General features: G+C 42.0%; 1 protein-coding gene across 2 annotated transcripts in view; it reads left to right on the top strand.

The window, feature by feature from the left end:
• Window positions 1–20,011, top strand: part of ccdc88c (coiled-coil and HOOK domain protein 88C) — a 56,863-nt gene that overhangs the window by 20,777 nt on the left and 16,075 nt on the right. The window contains exons 6-26 of one of the 2 annotated variants that reach the window (XM_089004536.1): window positions 719–802; window positions 1,062–1,205; window positions 4,113–4,333; window positions 4,403–4,484; window positions 5,319–5,477; window positions 6,350–6,496; window positions 8,467–8,617; window positions 8,695–8,876; window positions 9,632–9,769; window positions 9,938–10,222; window positions 10,302–11,099; window positions 11,262–11,389; window positions 11,485–11,626; window positions 12,216–12,365; window positions 13,083–13,244; window positions 13,730–14,007; window positions 15,429–15,572; window positions 16,176–16,362; window positions 17,779–17,924; window positions 18,698–18,787; window positions 19,549–19,847. In XM_089004536.1, the coding sequence (XP_088860662.1) occupies window positions 719–802; window positions 1,062–1,205; window positions 4,113–4,333; window positions 4,403–4,484; window positions 5,319–5,477; window positions 6,350–6,496; window positions 8,467–8,617; window positions 8,695–8,876; window positions 9,632–9,769; window positions 9,938–10,222; window positions 10,302–11,099; window positions 11,262–11,389; window positions 11,485–11,626; window positions 12,216–12,365; window positions 13,083–13,244; window positions 13,730–14,007; window positions 15,429–15,572; window positions 16,176–16,362; window positions 17,779–17,924; window positions 18,698–18,787; window positions 19,549–19,847 (4,117 nt within the window). The remainder of the gene's footprint in view (window positions 1–718; window positions 803–1,061; window positions 1,206–4,112; window positions 4,334–4,402; window positions 4,485–5,318; window positions 5,478–6,349; window positions 6,497–8,466; window positions 8,618–8,694; window positions 8,877–9,631; window positions 9,770–9,937; window positions 10,223–10,301; window positions 11,100–11,261; window positions 11,390–11,484; window positions 11,627–12,215; window positions 12,366–13,082; window positions 13,245–13,729; window positions 14,008–15,428; window positions 15,573–16,175; window positions 16,363–17,778; window positions 17,925–18,697; window positions 18,788–19,548; window positions 19,848–20,011) is intronic. The other variant, XM_089004535.1, reaches the window with a different exon arrangement.

The following is a 20,011-nucleotide window of genomic DNA, read 5'->3' as shown; positions in this document are numbered from 1 at the left end:
AACCCGTACATGCACACACACACACACACACACACACACACACACACACACACACACACACACACACACACACACACACACACACACACACACACACACACACGCACTCACACACGCCCAGACAACCAGTCTCTCCCAAGAAGAGTATGTGTCTGTGTTTAGTTTTTCATGTCTGAGCAAATCTGATTGCTCATACTAATAAGATACACAGTGAGTCTGACACTGTGGGATTTATACTTTGCTATACTGAAGACTCATGAAAATAATGATCAAATATCAAATCATTTTTTTCCAATATTAATCTTAGCAGCAACCTCATACAGAAGTTAGACCGCCACCTTGACTTAGTCTCACTTATAAACGCTAAACTTCTCCTTTCAGCAGATGTTTTGTTACTCCCTTTGTTCCTTCCAAATTTCACAAACTCTCCCTGTATTTCTCCCTGATATTATGTCTCCTTTCAACCTGGTTTAGTCTGATTGTTTTTAGGGAAAATGAAGGCTGCACACAGGCAGTTAACAGAAAGAAAGGAAGAGGTTTCTTGGGCCTTGTACAAATGCTGACATGATGAAAAGCTCTCAGCTGAGGCAACAGCTAAATGAACACAAACACATTTTTCATCAACAATACATTTACTAGTATCTATTTTTGATAGCGGAGTGTAGAATACAACTTAAAATGATTGTTTCTAATGGTTGAAGTGTGTGTTCATCATTAGTGTGAGCGTAAGGAGGAGATGATCGAGAGGATCAAACTCTTGGACATTGAGACCCAAGCTGCCATAGTCTCTCACATCCAGGAGGTCAGTGAAGTACAAGTCATATGTTCAACCATGAACATGATGACTATCTTGAACCTTACATTGTAGGCCATTCTGTGTGCTTGGTTATTTGATTGATGAATGATATTTTACTAATTTGGTTTTTCCTTATTGCGCTCATTTGGAATGGTAAAATATCAGCAAAAAGATCCCAGTACAGTGTAGTGCATTGTCACACTGCTGACAACAACAGTCATATAACAAGTGAAAAGTAAAAGTGTGCATCTGTCTGTATTTGCAGGTGACACACAACCAGCAGAATGTTCTTGACCTTTCATGGCTCGAGGAAGGAGCAGGGCTGGCACAGGAAGAACTTGAACCATTGTCACGCAGCATGGCTACGTCTCTGCAGCAACTCATAGCGCAGAGAGACAAGGCCAGTGAGGTAACAATAACAGACACACACAAAAAAGAGTTAGTGCTACAGTACTTGAGCTTTAAGGTAGGGAGGTTTTTTTTTTGTCATATGGCAGCTGGTCACTTAGGCACTGTCACCTTAAAGGTTTGAGCATAATTAACTGGCAAACATGCAGGAAACATTCAAAATGAAAACAAACATACAATTAGAGAAACCTGAACATTTCATGACATAACCACATTTTCTTTTTTTCAGAAATCAGAAAACCTTTATTCGTCCCACAATGGGGAAATTTGCAGTCCACAGCAGCAATTTGAAAGGGGATGGGGTGGGGGCGGGGTGAAAGGATAGAAAACAAGATATTCTAAGCATAACAAAATAAAAATGTCAACTGTATACTGTGCAAATGTAAGGCATATTTATATATTGCATCAACCCATATATACGAGTGTCCAGTTTTTTTCACATGTGATTGGATTGGATTGGATTGGATTGTGGAATTGCAAAGCCTGACAGTAGTCGGTAGGAAAGAAAGGCGGTACCTCTCCTTCTTGCAGCGTGGGTGTAACAGTCTCTGGCTGAAGGAGCTATCCAGTGCTGTCAGGGTGGGCAGGAGGGTGTGGGAGGGGATGTCCATCATAGCTTTTAGTTTAGCTAGCATCCGTTTGTTGCCCACCTCCTCCAGAGAGTCCAGCGAGCAGCCCAGGTCACCCTCTCAATGTCCGAACCCTGGATGTTCAACGGTGCAGGTGAAGATTGTTTCATGCAGAAATCCACTACCAGCTCCTTGGTTTTCCCGGTGTTGATCTGGAGGTGATTCTGCTGGCACCAGTCCACAAAGTCGTTTGTCAGTCCCCTGTACTCCCGATCGTCTCCTTCTGTAATGAGACCGTCTATAGCTGAGCCGTCAGAGAACTTCTGAACGTGGCAGGTTGGGGTGTTGTAGTTGAAGTTCGTGGTGTAAAGGGTGAACAGGAATGGAGCCAGGACTGTCCCCTGTGGTGCTCCGGTGCTGCAGAGAAGCCTGTCCGACTCACAGTTCTTTACCCTCACGTACTGTGGCCTGTTTGTGAGGTAATCTGTAATCCAGAATGTGAGATGGTGGTCGACATCGGCATGCCGCAGCTTGTCCCCCAGTAGATTTGGCTGGATGGTGTTGAAGGCACTGGAGAAATCGAAGAACGTGATCCTCACCGTGCTCCCAGCATTCTCCAGGTGCAGCAATGCCTAGAGGAGGAGGTAGATGATGGCATCCTCCACACCGATGCTGGGCTGGTAGGCAAACTGTAGCGGGTCCAGCGATGAGCTTGCCGGCGGTCGCAGGTGGGTGAGGACGAGTCTCATCAGGTGAGACGTCAGCGCCACTGGTCTGTAGCTGTTGAGCTCCTTTGGGTTGGCAAATCTTCGGCACTGGGACGTGACGCTTTTCACAGCTGTGGAACACTGCCCAGCTTCAGGCTAGGTTGAACAAGTGCTGGACAATGATACACAGCTGGTCGGAGCAGGCCTTGAGGAGTCGGGAACTGATGTAATCCGGACCTGCTGCCTTCCTCACTTCCATCCTCCTCAATTTGTTCCTCACCTGCGCAGTTGTGACAGACAGGCAGGAACCAGGAGGCAGAGTGACGGCTGAGGGTGTGGCAACGGTTGGGAGGGGGGTAAGTCCACAGTGAGAGTTGGTGCAGGTGCAGCGACAGGTGGAGTTGACGGTGGGCAGGGGGCGACAGGCATCAAACCGATTGAAAAAGCGGTTGAGTTCATCTGCCCCTTGTTCTTTCGGTTAATTAGTACAGTGATACCACGGCATATGAACGCTCTAGCTCACGAACTTTTCGCTTTACGAACATTAAATTTGCGAGAATATATCTTGGCATACAAGATTTTGTTCATCTTGGCGGATGAACAAAACCACACAGCGCCACGGTGGCTAGCGGACTAGTTTTCGGCAGATGAACACCAAACCACACGGTCGAACAGCGCCACAGTGGTTGGCGGACTAGTTTTCCACACCCCCTTTGAGTACAGACGTGGTTTGCTCTTGAGCGGAGTATTTTTGCTATTTTGGGACCAAAAAAGACCCCACCACAGGCTAGTGTTAAGCCGAAGACGACACAAAAGAAAATTACGGTCAAGCAGAAGAAGGAGATCACCGAGAAACACGAACAAGGTGTGCTAAGTCGACCATTGCTACGTGTGGCTAAGGGTGTTTCTGTGTTGTGTAAGCAACGATCTGAGGCATTAGAAGATGTTGAAAATTTTCTGTTGATTTGGATTAACGTAAAGCAGTTAGCAGGGGACAGTGAGTGATGGTATTATCGCCGAGAAAGCATGGCAATTTGACTCGGATATCATCAAGAGGCAACCATCAACAACCATCACAAAGGTAAATAAAACAACTTTATTACACTGTACAGTTTCTTTCTTTAATTACAATCCAATAGCACATTTATCATACATAAAATAATGTATATTTTGTGTAGTTTTAAGGATTATTTAGTAGAAAATTATGTTTTATGGGGACCTGGGAATGGAATATTCTAATTTTTAATGATTTCTTATGGGAAATAAATGTTTAGCAGACGAACTTTTCGCCTGACACACACTTTCTGGGAACCAATTAAGTTTGGAAGCTGAGGTATCACTGTACCTACCTAAGCTTGTGCTATTCTCTTCGTGGCTTTGCAAAACTCACAAATTGCCTGTTTTAGTGTGTGTTTGTGAATGGCAATTAGTGTTGGGCAGAACCCTCTTAAGTTACAATTGGTTCCTGCAGACTGTAACAACATCTAAAAGTCGCATCAGATTAAAAAGACGCACTGTTGGCTTTAGAGAACAGTGAATACTTTTAGATGTGGCCTATACTGCGGAAAATACATGATGTAATATTTATTTATACTCATGATATATTTTGAGAATTGATATCACCCCTTTTAGGTCATTGTGGATCTTACTCAGGAGAGGGACTACTTATCCAGTCTGCATCCCCAGGAAGGACAAATATGTAACCCGAGACAAGTAAATACTTCTGGAGGTGAGCTAGTGAATAACAAAGGATCAGTCTTGGCTGTGACCAGCCTCACCAAAGAAGAGAAGCAGCATTTATCTGTGGAGCTTGCAGACACGAAGGCCAAGCTTCGTAGATATAGACAAGAGCTGTGAGTCAACTGATGCTTTTTAGCTCACCAGACAGTATGCACAAGATGATTGCAAAATTCTGTGTGCAGCGAGGAGAAGACTGAGCAGTTGATGGATTCCAAACATGAGGTGGAGCATCTAGATCAGGAGCTACAGCGACTTAAACAAGAGGTTGGTTTCACGTCCATCAATCCCTGCACTGTGTGCTTCATCATCATCAAATAAGGAAATTTGTATGTGTGTGTGATGTTGCCATCATCTTGTTAAGAATATATATTTGTTGGGATAAAATGGCCCCTTGAACTCAAAATTAACACAGTTAACAACCCAAATTAAATACCATTGATTTCCACTTTTGGTTTTACCAAAACTGTCTGTCCAGGTGTGAATTGTGTCTTGAAATTTGTCCGTGAGGCCTAGTCTTTCTCAAATTTGATAAAATGACATGAGAATTACAAGCTTCAGGTTATCTGACAATTTGTCATGACATGACCGTATGCTTGACGTTCCAACTCATTCACTGCCAGACGTGCAAAAAATGTGTCCACTCCAGGTCCAGGGTTTTCGTCATTGTCACTTAAATTCCAGGACCCACAGAGTATTGAGTTTTAGGACTATCTAAACATTCAGACTCTCTTCTTTCATCCGCAAATAACGAGTTAATTCCTAAATTATATAGGTCTGGAGTTATTTGAGCTAGAAACGAGAGCGACTGTCCAAAATACAATGCAACACATACATATTGGTTTATATAGCACTTTAACAACAGCTGAATCTGTAACAAAGCACTAACATGAAAAATAGGGAAATTCTGCCCCCTCGTTGGAAGGGACAAAACATTGCCAGAGGGCTGACCATCGCTTTATCGGCAATATCATCAAGAAAAACAAAACCGGAAGAAATTCGTGAATGGTGCTCCACGTCATATTTTCAAACTTTACCCCTCGTAACATACTGTAGCCCGGAGAGGGTATGTATTCATTCATGTTTCTGTGTGTGATTCAGAACCAGTCACTGTCTTGTGAGGCTCGCTCTGTACGAATGTATCGGGACGAGGTTGACTCTTTAAGGGAGAAAGCAGCCCGGGTCGACCGACTCGATAACGAGTTGACTCGATGTAAAGAGAAGCTCAATGATGTTCACTTCTACAGGAACAGGGTGGAGGTAAACGCATCTTCTTTGGTACTCGCATTTGTGATTGTGCGTTCCTTATTGTTATATCTACTGTATGTAGCGATGTATTTCATATTTTCTATCACCAAAAAAATCTGGATTCTACAGAGATGGATCCACCCCTGTTTAACACATAAAAACTTCAGAAAATCCAAAATGCATAAATAGTGAATTTGTTCATAAGTTGGTTCAGTGCTAAACTTTGTATGTTTTGAATGTATGTTTAGGTCAAACACTGACCAGGGAAGTAGAAAACACAGACGCTCTAACAGTCGTAAAATAAATTTACATCGATTGTAGTACAACAACATATATCCTTGGGTCTTCAGTAAGCCATTCCTGAAGATGCTGGTATGTAATTACTGAATTATGTGCTACTGAATTACATGCAAGCAGCCATTACTTTTTGTGATAAATCGTCTCCTCCTCGGAGCCTCAACTGGGAAGTGGGATTTCCTCCCCGCCCATATACTCTACGCAGCCAATCGCAAGCAAATGTGGCGCCTCCTACGCGGAGCGTCAAATGCGAAGCGGGATTTCCTCCCCGCCCACATACTCTACGCAGCGATTCGCAAGCGAGCTTGACGGATAGCCCTGAACTCTTTGGCAATACTTCAGCATAGCCATGCGCTGATTGGTCAGCCTTGTTGTCCGTTGTGTAAACATTCAGCCCTTGACACCTCCAATGTGTCTGGGTGCGTGGAGAAACTCGGAAAAAGGCGCGCGATACAAAATCTAACTTACAGCATCTCTGTCCCAACATTTTCGACATACCCGCAAAAATATTCATATGTACCATTGTTCGTAACACAAATGCTTGGAAGTCAGGGAGCATCTGTATACTTAATATGTTTGGATTTTAGGAGCTTCGAGAAGACAACCTGACGCTTGTGGAGACGAAAGTTTTGCTGGAGGAGCAACTATCAGTCTCCAGGGGGCGCTGTGAGAAAGTTCACGCAATGGAGAAGGACAACCTGTTACTACGGGCAAAAATACGTGACTTAGAAATGGTATGGCGTCATTATACAGTAAAGTCTCGTTATATCGATATCGGATATATCGATAGTCCCGGTTATATCGATACTATTTCTATGCACGCACGGAGAAAATTACATGCAAACAGGGTCGGATATATCGATAGTCCCGGTTATATCGATATTTTTTCGGACTCCCTTGAATATCGATATAACGAGACTTTACTGTATATATAAAACTCAAACCATTGTCTGGGGAGTGGCTGGTATGCATTCAGTTAGCAAGAAGCCATCACACAGTGTCTGTGTCTGTGAATGCATGTGTGTTTGAACGAAAGTGAGTGTCCCTCACCTCTCCCTGTTCCCTTTTGTGTCAAGTCCGGTATCGATATAACGAGACTTTACTGTATTACATATAGCTTGCCTGTCTTAATACACATTTGTTCACTGTATAGCACAATTATCCATCTGGAGACAAAAACATCTTTATATCGGTAACAAGCAACCTGTGCATCGCATATGGCTCAAATGGCCGAAATTTCAGGATCTAATTCTAGGCCCAACCCTCCCTGTTCCTGCCTGGTTTTTCTCCATGTAAAAACATGCACCTGAGGTTAATCGAACACACTAAATTGTCCTTCGCTCTGATTGTGAATGCGAATAGTTGTTTGTATATGTCCACCATTCTCTTTGCTTGCAACCATTTCTGCCCAAAGACAGCTGAGATAGGCTCAGTGAACTGATCCATTCAGAATATTGATCGATGGATAAATGGATGGAAGACAAAAAGTCTTCTTTTCCTTTCGGCTTTTCTCTTCAGGGGTCGCCACAGCGGATCAGTGTCCTCCATCGAACCCGGTTTTGTGCATCCTCTTCTCTCACACCAGCTACCTTCATATCCTCTTTGACAACGTCCATAAACCTCCTCTTAGGTCTTCCTTTCGGTCTCCTGCCTGGCAGTTCAAGACTCAGCATCCTTCTTCCAATATAGTTACTCGCTCCTCTGGACATGTCCAAACCATTTCAGTCTGACCTCTCTGACTTTCTCTCCGATGCCTCGAATATAAATTGTACCTCTAATATACTCATTCCTGATCCTATCCAACCTGGTCACTCCCGAAGAAAACCTCTTCAGCTCTGCTACCTCCAGCTGTGCTTCCTGTCTTTTGTTCAGTGGCGCTGTTTCCAGTCAAAACATCATGGCTGGTCTCACCACCGTTTTATACACCTTTCCTTTCATTCTAGCTGAAACCCTTCTATCACACATCACACCTGACATTTTTCTCCAGCCGTTCCAGCCTGCCTGGACACGCTTCACCTCTTTTCCACAGTCTCCATTTCTCTGGACAATCTTCCACCTTCTTTGTCTCTTCTCCCTGTAGCATCACGCTTGCACTTGGATCCCTCTCATTCACACACATATATTCCGTCTTGCTGCGACTGATCTTCATTCCTCTCCTTTCCAGGGCATACCACCACATCTCTAGTTTCTCCCCAATCTGTTCCCTGTTCTCACGACAGATCACAATTTCATCTGCAAACATCTTGGTGCAAGGAGATTCTTGTCCAACATCGTCTGTCAGCCTGTCCATCACCATAGCGAATCAGAAGGGGGTCAAAGCGGACCCCTGGTGGAGTCCCAACTCCACCTTGAATTCCTCCGCCACACCGACAGCACAACTCACAACTGTCTTACAGTCATGATACATGTCTTGCACAGCTCTGACATATTTTTCTGTCACTCCAAACTTCCTCATGCAATACGATACAAAACGAATACAAAAACAAAATAAGATTGTAAAATGTTTTATAAATTGATATTTATATGCTTGCGCAGTACTCTGACCTGCAACACAATTCTGATTAATTGCATAATCTGCTGAGAATTTCTGAGCCACTTGCAGCTCATGCTTTTTTGGGGGGAATGTATAAGTGGTTATACAACTTGGTATTATCAAATGTTGTATTTGCTCTAAGACACACATGTTTGACTGTGGCCATTGTAGGAGAGGGAAAATGAGCGACGTCGACTCGAAGAGCTGGTGGAGGAGAACATGCTTCTGGAGATTGGACATAAACAGAGTATGAACGAATCAGCTCATCTGGGATGGGAACTGGAACAGCTCACCAAAAACCAAGACAATTCTCTGTCAGAAGGTAATATTGCGGTACCTAGAAATTTTCTGTTACTCTCTTCCACTAAACCTGACTGATCAATTTTTAATGTGTCACAGCCCGGAAATCGTTTGTCCAAGAGCTCAACGAGTGTGTCTCCAGTCGAGTTTTGAAGCTGGAGAAAGAGAATAAGGAGCTGCAAACCTCGATTGAAAGACTAAAAGAGGAGAATCACCAACTTCAAGAGAAGCAACTCCATACCCAAGAGCTGGACAGGGATAACCAGGGTCTCTGTACCAAGGTAGAGAAAAAACACGGGTTTAAAATTTAATAATTTTCAGCCCTTCATAGAAAGAAATACGTCTGGTCAGTGGAACCTTGTGGAGACCTTAAGTTTGCATGTGCAAAAACAGGCTCATGAATGCTTCTCTGTAAACCAGGCACATCCAGAATTGGATGTAAAACTTTCAAACCTTTTTAATAAGTAGCGTACCTAAAATGAAATGAGAACCACGAAAATGTCTGTTATTGAGAAGAATAAAGAATACTGCAAAATAGGGGATTGAAGGGGACTAAAGGAGATCACCTGAAACGATTGTCTTTTCTCACTCTGATTTAATTTTGAGACTCAATTTTGTTGCTCTAGTTGTGTGGTTCTTTACCCGTGTTCAATCGTACCCTAAGACACTCCCGACGAAACATGTCAATTCATTATGACATGGCCGCTTAGCCATCCTAGCTACAGATGATCACGTGACATTGCTTGTCCGATCAGTTCTGCGGGAAATTGCCCAATTGTCATCTTGTGACTGTCGTGATAGTACCTCACACAATTTTAAAAAACCATATTTAGACCATGAAATTTATTTATCTTTTTCTGTTTTTTTAACGTCTTGAATTTGTAAAAAATACAATTTTTATTTTCCCTGATGAAGGTTTCGGTGCATACGAACTGGTTGGGTTTGGTACCACTAACATGGTTCAGAACCACTGGTCTAATTTTATGTAGGTTGTGTGTAAACAGTTTTTTTTTACATGATTACATTTGGGTCTCAGTTGGAGCATCTCCAGGTCTTGCTGGACCAAGAGAAACTCACTAATCAAGACATGGAGTCACTTGGAGAGGAATTATTGAAGGAGAAACAAAATCTGGAGAGAGAAATGCACGCTCTAAGAGCCGACAAAGACAGACAGGTAAATTACCGTCAGAAACTCAGTTGAATACCAAAAGAAGTTCAGTCCGTCATGATGTGATTAAGAGCAAAGACAGACACTTCAGTAAACACAAAATACAACTGAAAGAATTTTTGTACTGTGTGTCTTGCTAAAGAACTTTCTGCTTTGTTTCTCCTGCTTAACAAGATTTCAGAATTAGAGAGTGAGAAGCAGCATCTGTCTGATGCTATGGTGTCGCTTCGTGACCGGGCTCAGTCTCATAGTGAAATGAGGGTCCGCGAGGTTGAAGCAGAGAATCGCGTCCTACACCAAGGGATTACTGATACCAGTACCCGGCTAGCAAGTTTGGAAACTCAACTGGTGCTTTCCAAAGAAGAGGCAGAAAGGCTGAGGGAAAGGGCAGAAAGATGCAGTGAAGTAGAGAGGGAGATGGCCAAGACAGAGAGAAATAGGGATGCTCTTAACAGAGAGGTAAGCCATTACATTTATCGATGATACGATTCCTGAAGGTGGGCAAAAATAACTTGGATGCTTGGGTCTCTTTCTCCAGGTTACGTCTCTGCGTGCTTGCAGCGAGAGGTCAGAGTTTCTTGAGAAGCAGGTGTCCTCCCTGGAGCAGGATGTGCACAGATTGAAACGGGAAGCCGAGGAGGCTCAACAAAGGCTTAAGCAACTGAAGAGCCAGGAAGCTGAAAATGGCCTCCTGACAAAAGAAAACTTGGACCTTCGCTGCTCTGTGGAAAATCTGCGCTCCTCAGCCTCTCTCCTCACAAAACAGCAGGAGAACTGCAAAGAGGTGCAGAAAGAGGTGCAAGAATTGCAGAGGAGATTGGAGGAGATTGGAGTGGAGTTACACAGGGAAAGGAAGAGAACAGAGAGGCTTGAAGTCAATATTGCCACACTAAATCAAGAGAAGCAACGCTTAGAAGGTGAGATGGAGACGTATAAAGAAGAACGGGAACGAATGGAGAGAGAGGAACAGGAAGCATTGCGTATGCAGGAAGAGCTGAGAAAGGAAATAGAAGATCTGAGTCAGGAGCAGAGGAGGAGAGAGGAAGGGGAGAAGGAGAGGAGAAATATACTGTTGGACTTGGAACAGTCTGAGAAGGGAAGGAAGCACCAAGAGAAAGAAAGTTTGAGGAACAGAATGCTCCTGGAGGATAAAGAGGCAGAGTTGGAAGAGAAGGCTCATCAGTTGGCTCTGGTGGAGAAAGATGGCATAGATATGAGAAAAGAAATGAATTTGCTCAAGGAGGTGGCCCTCAAGGCCAAAGAGTTGGAGAGGGAGAACAAGGAGCTGCACAAACAGGCAACCATTGACAAGAGGACTTTGGTTACACTTCGAGAGGTAAGAGTGACATCCTTTTTTTAATTTTGGGTGCATATCGAGGACTTTGTGTGGTGTGAGCTACTAACATTATATACTGCACAGTAGAATGGGACATGCGGGTGTTCATACTGTAGGTTTGTAATTAACTACAGTAAGCGCAACAGAGAGCATTGTGTGTAGGAGTTGGTCTCCGAGAAGTTGAGAGTACAGCAGCACAACGTCGAGTTGGAAAGACTCAATGAAGAACTGGAGAAGGTCGGACTGAACCGAGAAAGACTACTACAGCAGGAGCACATGCTGGAAGACAGGTAGCTTGAAATTACACCATATGCAGGCACCTTTTTGGAGTACCGAGAAGCCTTATGATAAAATGTTGATGTTGACTTGTGCTTATATGCTTCAGCAAGTACAAGCTGCTTGAATCCCGACTGGAGGAAACGGTCCAACAGGCAATGAAGATTAAAGAGGGCAGAATTTCCAATCTGGTGAAGAAACTTGAAGATAGTAACACATGCAACACCACACTACAGAAGGAGCTCGCTACTGTAAGTGAAAATAAAAGCACCGCAGAGCACTTGCTTCATGTCAGTAGTTTAGAATTATAACGCAAGTGAATTTTCCTTGAATTATTATTTTGGCAAATATGAGAAGAAACTTAATGTGGAGGTGGTCAAGTACACACCAGGAAAGACTGTACTTAGTAGTTAAGTTCCAGTTATTAGGACCTGTTCTGACTTTTAACACCCAAGAAAAGTAGTACCTTGCCTTACCTAAACTATAACATATGGGGGAAATGTGGTGTCTGGAGACCTCCTATTATTTATTTGTCAATTTCTTCAAGAAGTTATAGTTTACATTTTTAATAGTCTTCTCTAATTCAGTCGTTTGCACAAAAAGTAAATTTGGATGGTGTAAAATATTGCCAATTAGCAGCAAAGACAACAGCAATTGCATGTTAGATGTCAGGCTTTCTATCGCCCCCGTACTGTACACTGCTTCTAAGTTTTCAATTCAGAATTAAATCTTTCACACATTAACATACATAACCAACATAACTATGGAATGAATAAGAGGCACCTCTGTAAAAATAGAGAAAGCTTCACAGAACTTTGTTTTATTTTCATTTTGATTCAGGCTCTTGAGAAATTGTCTACCCTACGTGGGCAACGGGAGAAAGAAGAAAACCACAACTCCCCTGAGTGCTTGGGAGTAGATGGGCGGAGGAGTTCAGCGACTGCTGAGCTTCTCCGTATCAAAGATCATCTCATTGAGGTCGAGAAGAATGTAAGCTTCTGTGTGGGTGTGTCATGAGTTTGTCTGATTGATATAATGCCTTGATGCTTGATAACATTCACCCCATTGCTCAGAAATAACGTTTCATTTGATTTTCAAATACATTTATATGAATTTATGTTATTTTTATATGAATTTATGTTATTTAGTTTCTTGTAAATTAGGGATCCCAAACGTCTGCTATTTAGCGGAATTCCGCAATTTTTTTCTGAATGTGTAGTGCTTGAGTCGGCATGTTTTCCTGTGTTTTGGTAGATGTAAGTTGCTTCCGTTGACAATCGGGATCGCTCGGGAGTAAAATACTACGAGACTGCGCGATGAAACCTTACCGCGCTTTTCGTCAGTAAACTTGTGCTAAACATCGTCGCATTTTTGGTACTTGTATGTTTAATGTGTATACCGTGATTTTAATTATGATTTATAACACAAAACTAACTAAGACCGGATGGGGGATGACCAAAGTTGGTGCAAAACCTCTATAAATATAATAAATGGTATTTGTATAATTATGGAGCAGATATTTAATATGCAATTGTACAACCCCCTTGACCTCCGGTTGATCTGTTTCATGTTCCTCTATTTTTATTTCCCTTGGCTGAGATCCCTGTGTAAATACATCAATGTTTTTCAAATTCATTGAGGTTCACCAAATTCAGGTTTTCTGAGTAGTTTTCGCCTCATAATTAATAGTGTTGACATTTTCCATAGAATGCCTCACTTCAGACTCAGAGCAGTTTGTTGAAGGATCAGCTTAAACAACTGGAGAACCAAAACAGTTCACTCAACAACCAAATGGTGACACTCCAGCGACACACAACAGTGCTTCAGGAGCAGAATTCAGCTCTGCATACTCAGACAGCACAACTTCAGGTACACCTGATACAATCATGTTTTCGGTGTGTTGTTTTATTTAGTTTCATACCAGAGCAAGAAACAAATCGTATCCATATCTCAAATTATTTCCTCTCTCTGTTTGTGTGTGTGTGTGTGTGTGTGTGTGTGTGTGTGTGTGTGTGTGTGTGCGTGTGTGTGTGTGTGTGTGTGTGTGTGTGTGTGTGTGTGTGTGTGTTTGTCTGCCTGTGTGTGTGTGTTTCTCTGCGTGTGTGTATACAATATATACGTATATGTATATGTACCGAATATATGTATACAGTATACACACACACACACAGACACATTTCTTTTATGTATTGATTTTTTTTTTGGTACATACGAATTAAACTGTTGTATGTTGCATTTATGAAATCTATGAACGATTCTCGCAGTGAGCATGAGCAGAAGGATGAAGGAGCTGCGTGCGTCTTTGGAGCCTCAGGTTGCAGGCTCCTGGTATAACAGATCTTACTGTCTCCTAGGTGGAAAAATCCACATTGTCATCCCAGAGTGCATCTCTCATGGCTCAGAATGCCGTGTTGCAAGGCCAAGTCACCGCCTTGGAGAATGAGGTTGAGTCATGGCAAAGACAGCGCGAGGAGGCCTGGCGAGGGCGAGAAAGCGTTCTCAATGACCATGAGCGCTTATTGAATGTACATGAGAGGCAAGCACATGAATATGAGCAATTGATCAGTCAACACACGGCTCTGAAAGTCAAGCAGAGGGCACTGGAGGGCGAACACAGAACAATGCAGAGCAAGTAAGTTTGTTAAATACAAATAAAAGTTTGAACACAATCACTTTCCCCCCAGTTTTGAATTTTCAGTTAAACATCAAAATGACTCAGCTATTGAATAAAATGGGGTGTCCTAAAAACCTTTGATTACGTCTAACCACTCTTTGTCACACGTCATGTTGAAAAAAAGTAGAGCGGTCAATCCACACTCGTGTAACACACAAGTTCAGCAAAGGAATAGGTCGTTACAAAATGTCCTTTTTATCATGATAAGAGTTTGTTTGGGCAATGAACGAATACTTCTGCAAATAAGGCTCAAATCAGTCTCACTTCGTCATTCCCAGTTGGAGTTTACTGTAAAAGTGACATGTAAAACAATTGATCAAACGCATGTGGGGAAGTTGAGATTGTTGAGAAACAATTATATTTGCTTCTAGCTTTTCAAAATCCAGACTGAAAAAAGTGTGGTGTGATTTACTCCAAGTCAATTAGGGAGTACCATTAGCCAGGAAATAACTGACCAACCTTTCTTAATAATGTCCATCGCTTTTCTTGAAAAGTACATCTTGAAAATGGCTTTAACATCAAATCTCCGACCAAATCCTAATCAACCATTGGGGTTTGACAAAACTGCTATTAAATCTACACAATATATTTGCTGATGCAGCTCGCTACCCATACAGTGTGCTAGCTCTGGCCAGTATGCTCTTGTCACTAGTGGCTTGTGATGAGAGCAGTTGAGAGCAGACGTTGACAGCGCCTTCAAGAAACTGTTGGCACCCCTTTTGGGTTGCCAACTCGCAATCTCATTTGTTAGAGCAACAGTTTGATCAACACGTTTGATGTGACAGGGCCCGCTGAACTAATTGTGAAGGCGTCCTGGGAGATTTCTGACCCTGGTAACAAATGATGGCTGAAATGTGATTGGTTAAATGCTTAAATACATAAACACACATTTGGAAGCAGTGCAACAGGGGAAAATTAATGAAAGGAGACTGAAAGACAATAAATAATTAAAAAATTGAATTATTTAATCAGAATTCATGGACAAAATACAGTAAAGTCTCGTTATATCGATATTCAAGGGAGTCCGAAAAAATATCGATATAACCGGGACTATCGATATATCCGACCCTGTTTGCATGTAATTTTCTCCGTGCGTGCATAGAAATAGTATCGATATAACCGGGACTATCGATATATCCGATATCGATATAACGAGACTTTACTGTATAATTAACATCAGTCCGTGATTCATATATTGTTAGGCCAGTAGAGAAGGCTTTGCAGGCCTTGACGGTCCGTCACTGATATGCAACAAGATTCATGATTGATGGAGGGCTTTTTTGTGAGTTTTTTTTTTGGGTTTTTAGATTTTTTTTTTTTTTTTTTTTTTGTCTGAAAACAGGCTGATCTGTGTGCAATTTCCATTTGTCTCTTTGCAGGTGTTGCACTTTGTTACAGGAAAAAGAGAAATGGGAGGAATTAGAAGGGCGGGGTCAGAAGGAACGAGAGGCATTAAACCAAGAGCACCAGAAGAATCGGCTTCTGCAGCAAGAGAACCTTCAACTTAAAAATGAAGTGGACAGGTACAAAGCAGCCGCGCTCACAGGTTTATCACATACGCGCAGAGCTCCATATTTATTTATTTATTTATTCATTTATTCGTTCGTTCATTCGCTTGTTTATAGTTCCTTAAAGTCATTGTCGATAACGCATAAGGTTACATTTGAACACGCAATAATTGTGATTTGGGGTGTAAGACTCTTGATTGTGGTGGACAGGTGCGTTATTCAAAACTGATTTCAGTGTTTATCATACCAAACCATTGAAATGTAAGATCCCAATTTTCGTCAAAAAAAATCTGAAATTAATGTGTATGTACGTAAAAAAAAAAAAAACACTTTGTAAAATTGATGCCCATGGTTACAAGGTAAACACAACAAGGTGCTATGCTCGTATTCTGTTTGGTGATATTGATAGCACTGACCTCATGTCAAATTTTGACTAATTTTGACAAACAACACCCCTCAACCCTTAAAATCATTCCCAAGTGTTGTTCAGTTCTTGTGGCGTGCGTTGTTTCCAATTTAAAAAAATATAATGTTGTTGTAGTATAACATCTTGATTGTTTGCAGCTTAAGATGAAATACCAGGACTATTCATTGGCTCTTGTCATGTACAATCTTTAGGATGTCACATAGCGAATCCCAACAATCTGCACAGTGCAATGCGCTACAGCAGCAGATGAATGAACTCAAGACTTCATTTAGCTCTGCCCAGCTGGAAGTGAATCGCTGGATGTCACGATATGATACGCTCATGGAGCAACACCAGGGCTTGGACCTCACTATGACCAAACTAGACAACCACTGTGAGGTAAAACTTTTCCCAGATGTAAAAAAAACAAAAAACGTTGTTTATGTATTTTCTCCACTATAAGGCGCTTCAGATTATAAGGTGCGCCTTCAATGAAAGGCCTTTTTCACAACTGTTTTCCTACTGATTATAGGGCACAGGCACATTGCATCGAATACAAGCCACACTAGTGGTATGCATCCACTATATTGTGCTATGCTAAAGGAATACAAGACAATTGAAGGGCAACCGACATCAGAAAAAAACGTTTTATAGCATCTAAAATACCCAAAACACAACAGTATGATATTTTTAGTCAAATGCAAAACACCAATAAAAATGACTTAGTGTCCAAAATCTGCAAAAAATTGAGCTGCGAATTGGGCATTTTCAGAAAGTCCCGCCCCCAGTTCGTGACGTCACGCCAAGACGTCTTGCATTGCTGGAGAATCAAAACAATGGCTTCAGATTCGGAGAATATGCTTTCTTGTTACACATCCAGTTATTAATATTATTCAATTGGTTCTGAAGAGGAAAGCATACATGTTTGCAATCGAACATTGTGAGGCAACATTGGGGGAAAATCTCTCACCCAAAAAAAGAGGTACAAAATGGCGACCTCCAGTGGCCACATCCGCTTCCACAGGCTGATAAATTCCTTATATGGAGCTTGGATGCCCTCTTCTGTCGGCTTTTGGGTGCAACACGGTTCTCAGACCAAACATGTACAGCAAAATCCATTGACGTTGATGGACTGCTACAATGTGTCTTTTTTTGGTCAGGGGGCGGTCCTTTCATGACGTCACGTACGGACTCGTTACCAACTCAAAAACAAGACTTCCTGAATATTCAGAGCAAGTCTTAAAACGTAAAATATAGCTATATGCGGTGGAATCTTATTAAAATACGCCCAGTAGAAGTCATTTGAAGCCATTTTACAAATTATGGACACAACTTGTCCGGAGACGTCGGTTGCCCTTTAAGTTTTATTTATATAGAGTAAAGAAAGCCATAGAGAACTGCCATCCAGAACTGGTCACGAAAACGGAAATTAAACATATACATACAAATGGTATAACAAAAAAATTACTATCCTATGTAATCTTGCTTGTCTCCTACCTTTGTTTAGTTAATATTTAATTCTGCCATTGATATCATCTTTGTTTGATTATCATTATCAAATGGCTGCGCAGAGCTCACCAAGTGGTCTGTTTCAATGTGTGTTGGGCAGAGCCCTTTAAGTTTCCACATGGTTCCAGCTAACAATCGCCATGAGATAGCATCGGAACCCTAACAGAGAAGCAACTCATGAGACCCCAAAAAAGTGCACCAAATTATAAAGCACAAAATGCTTTTTTTTGCGCCTTATGGTGTGGAAAATACGGAAATTAGGTAATACTCTTGTGCCAACTCTGAAATGTGTTTGGTTTGAACCAGCTTCTAAGTCGCCTGAAAGGGAACCTAGAAGAAGAAAATCATCACCTCCTGAGCCAGATCAACCTTTTAAATCAGCAAAACCACACTCTCCTGGAAAGAAGCATGGAGAGTAAAGAGCTTTATCATCAGGAGCAGAAGCTGTACATGTAACTATTCGCGCACCACCATATTTACACACTGCACTTGGGACATCACAATGAGCCACTAACGAACCCATTGATCCCACATCACACCCAGCCAGAAGACTGAGGCGGTGTGATTGCAGAGTGACAGCAAAATTCAGAGAAAAAGAAAATATGACAAAATAAGAGAATCTATCATGAATGTGGGTGGTGTCCTAATATGATAAGAAAAAAAAACATTATTTGTCCCATGTTGGAGAAATGTGCAGTGTCCTGACAGGTCGACCACGCAGTAGATGTTCTTCTGGACGTGATGAAAAAAGGCAGATTTCCACTACTTTGGACCATGGTAGTTGAAAGTGTTAGATATTTGTGATTTCAACATTTTTAACATAAAAATATTAGTTGTTGTTTTACTTTTATATCAAAGCCAGTAAATGTCACTAGGCTACTTCACACCAGTTCACTTGGCAACCAGTGGCAAATATGACCAAGCTGGTGCGATTCCGCTGTCGTCTCTGTACCAGTCTGCAACCTCCACTGCAGTGGTCGTGAAAACTAAATGTGATTTGTCAGCGCTTTGATTCTCCACAGTCCATTTTGCTGCAGCAATCAATTGTTGAATTGAGTCTCTTTTGTTTGCCATTTTTGCTAAACAAAAGTGCTTATCACAATAATGAGTAGATCTGAACTACATATTGTGAGGTGGAAAAGGGACATTTTTGATTTTGATAACAAATCTTGAAGGTCGTTTGGCAAAAAAATTATTTGTTTCTTTCCTTCTTTGACTCTGTTAGTGATAAACTGAACGCTCTTCGTCGTCAGAAAGAGAAATTAGAAGAAAAGATCATGGACCAGTACAAGTTCTATGACCCAACACCAAAAAAGTAAGTGCAGAGGTGCAGTGTTCAATTCCGGGGCTCTTGCCTTCCTTTGTGGATTTGCATTGTTTCCTCATGCCTGCTTGGGTTTTCTTGGCCAGTCCAAGCACTTTTAACCCATGATGAAGTCCTCTATTGTGTTATCAGTGTAATTTGGGTTAAGGTCCTGATGCATGCTGAAGCTTCTCCCGATGAGTTTAAGTGTACTTTTCTGTAAAATGACAGACCAAATGACCTTTTATGCTTCAGAATACATTCTGTTGCAACCACCATTATCAACTTCAGTGTGATAAACATATTTTGATCATAAACACAAAGGAAGTGACTTCTTGTCACTCCAATACTTGTGGAACGGGCTGTACAGTATGTGGGTTATATGTACTGTGTATGTACAACTATTAATTTTCTCTCTCTCTCACTCTCTCTCTCTATCTCTTTAGGGGGGGTGAGGTCATACTATGTGCAAACATGTAGCTGTTATACATTATTTGAACATTCTGAAGGCAGCATAATAAATCTCTCTATAATATCTGTCTTTCTCTAAAATAAACAACAAGGTGTTAAGTGGGATATAAAATGTCAATTCAAAATGTTTTGACAATGATTTGTTCAGTTTAAATATTTTCCAGCATGTGACTTGGGATTGACTGGGAACCAGTTAAGGTTGTACCTTCCAAAGTCAGCTGGGAGAGGTGCCTGATACTCCCGTGGTTGGAGAAAATGTATAGCTGAAAGGTTGTGATTAAAAGTATTCTCTGCGTTGTCAGGAGGAGTCAATGGTCTGGCGCCAAGGCTTTCGCCAAACTCATGAAACCGAGGAAGGAGAGGAGCAGGGAGCGGGGTGGAGAACGAGACAAGGAAGGGACCCAAGAAAGAGAATGGACAAAGAGTGCACCTGACATCCCACTACCTGCCCCCCCTCCCTTACTCCCCCCTGAAACCCCACCCCCAGGCCCCCAAAGGACAGGAAATGAATCTTGGGACAATGGCCCCACCCACAGTAAACATAATAACCACAGCAACAGCCCGAGCCTCCAGAGTCCAACATTGACGCCCAACAGCCGAGGTAGATAAACACGAGCACACACACACACACACACACACACACACACACACACACACACACACACACACACACACACACACACACACACACACACAGCTCTCTTTTTTGTATGTATATTCCTAACGCATGATTCATTGTGTTGTGTGATTGTGTTGCAGATCAAA

Source organism: Hippocampus bargibanti, linkage group LG09, assembly GCF_051943395.1.
Source record: "Hippocampus bargibanti isolate YZ-2025 linkage group LG09, ASM5194339v1, whole genome shotgun sequence".
Taxonomy (NCBI): Eukaryota; Metazoa; Chordata; class Actinopteri; order Syngnathiformes; family Syngnathidae; genus Hippocampus; species Hippocampus bargibanti.
This window is presented reverse-complemented; position numbering and strand designations above follow the sequence as displayed.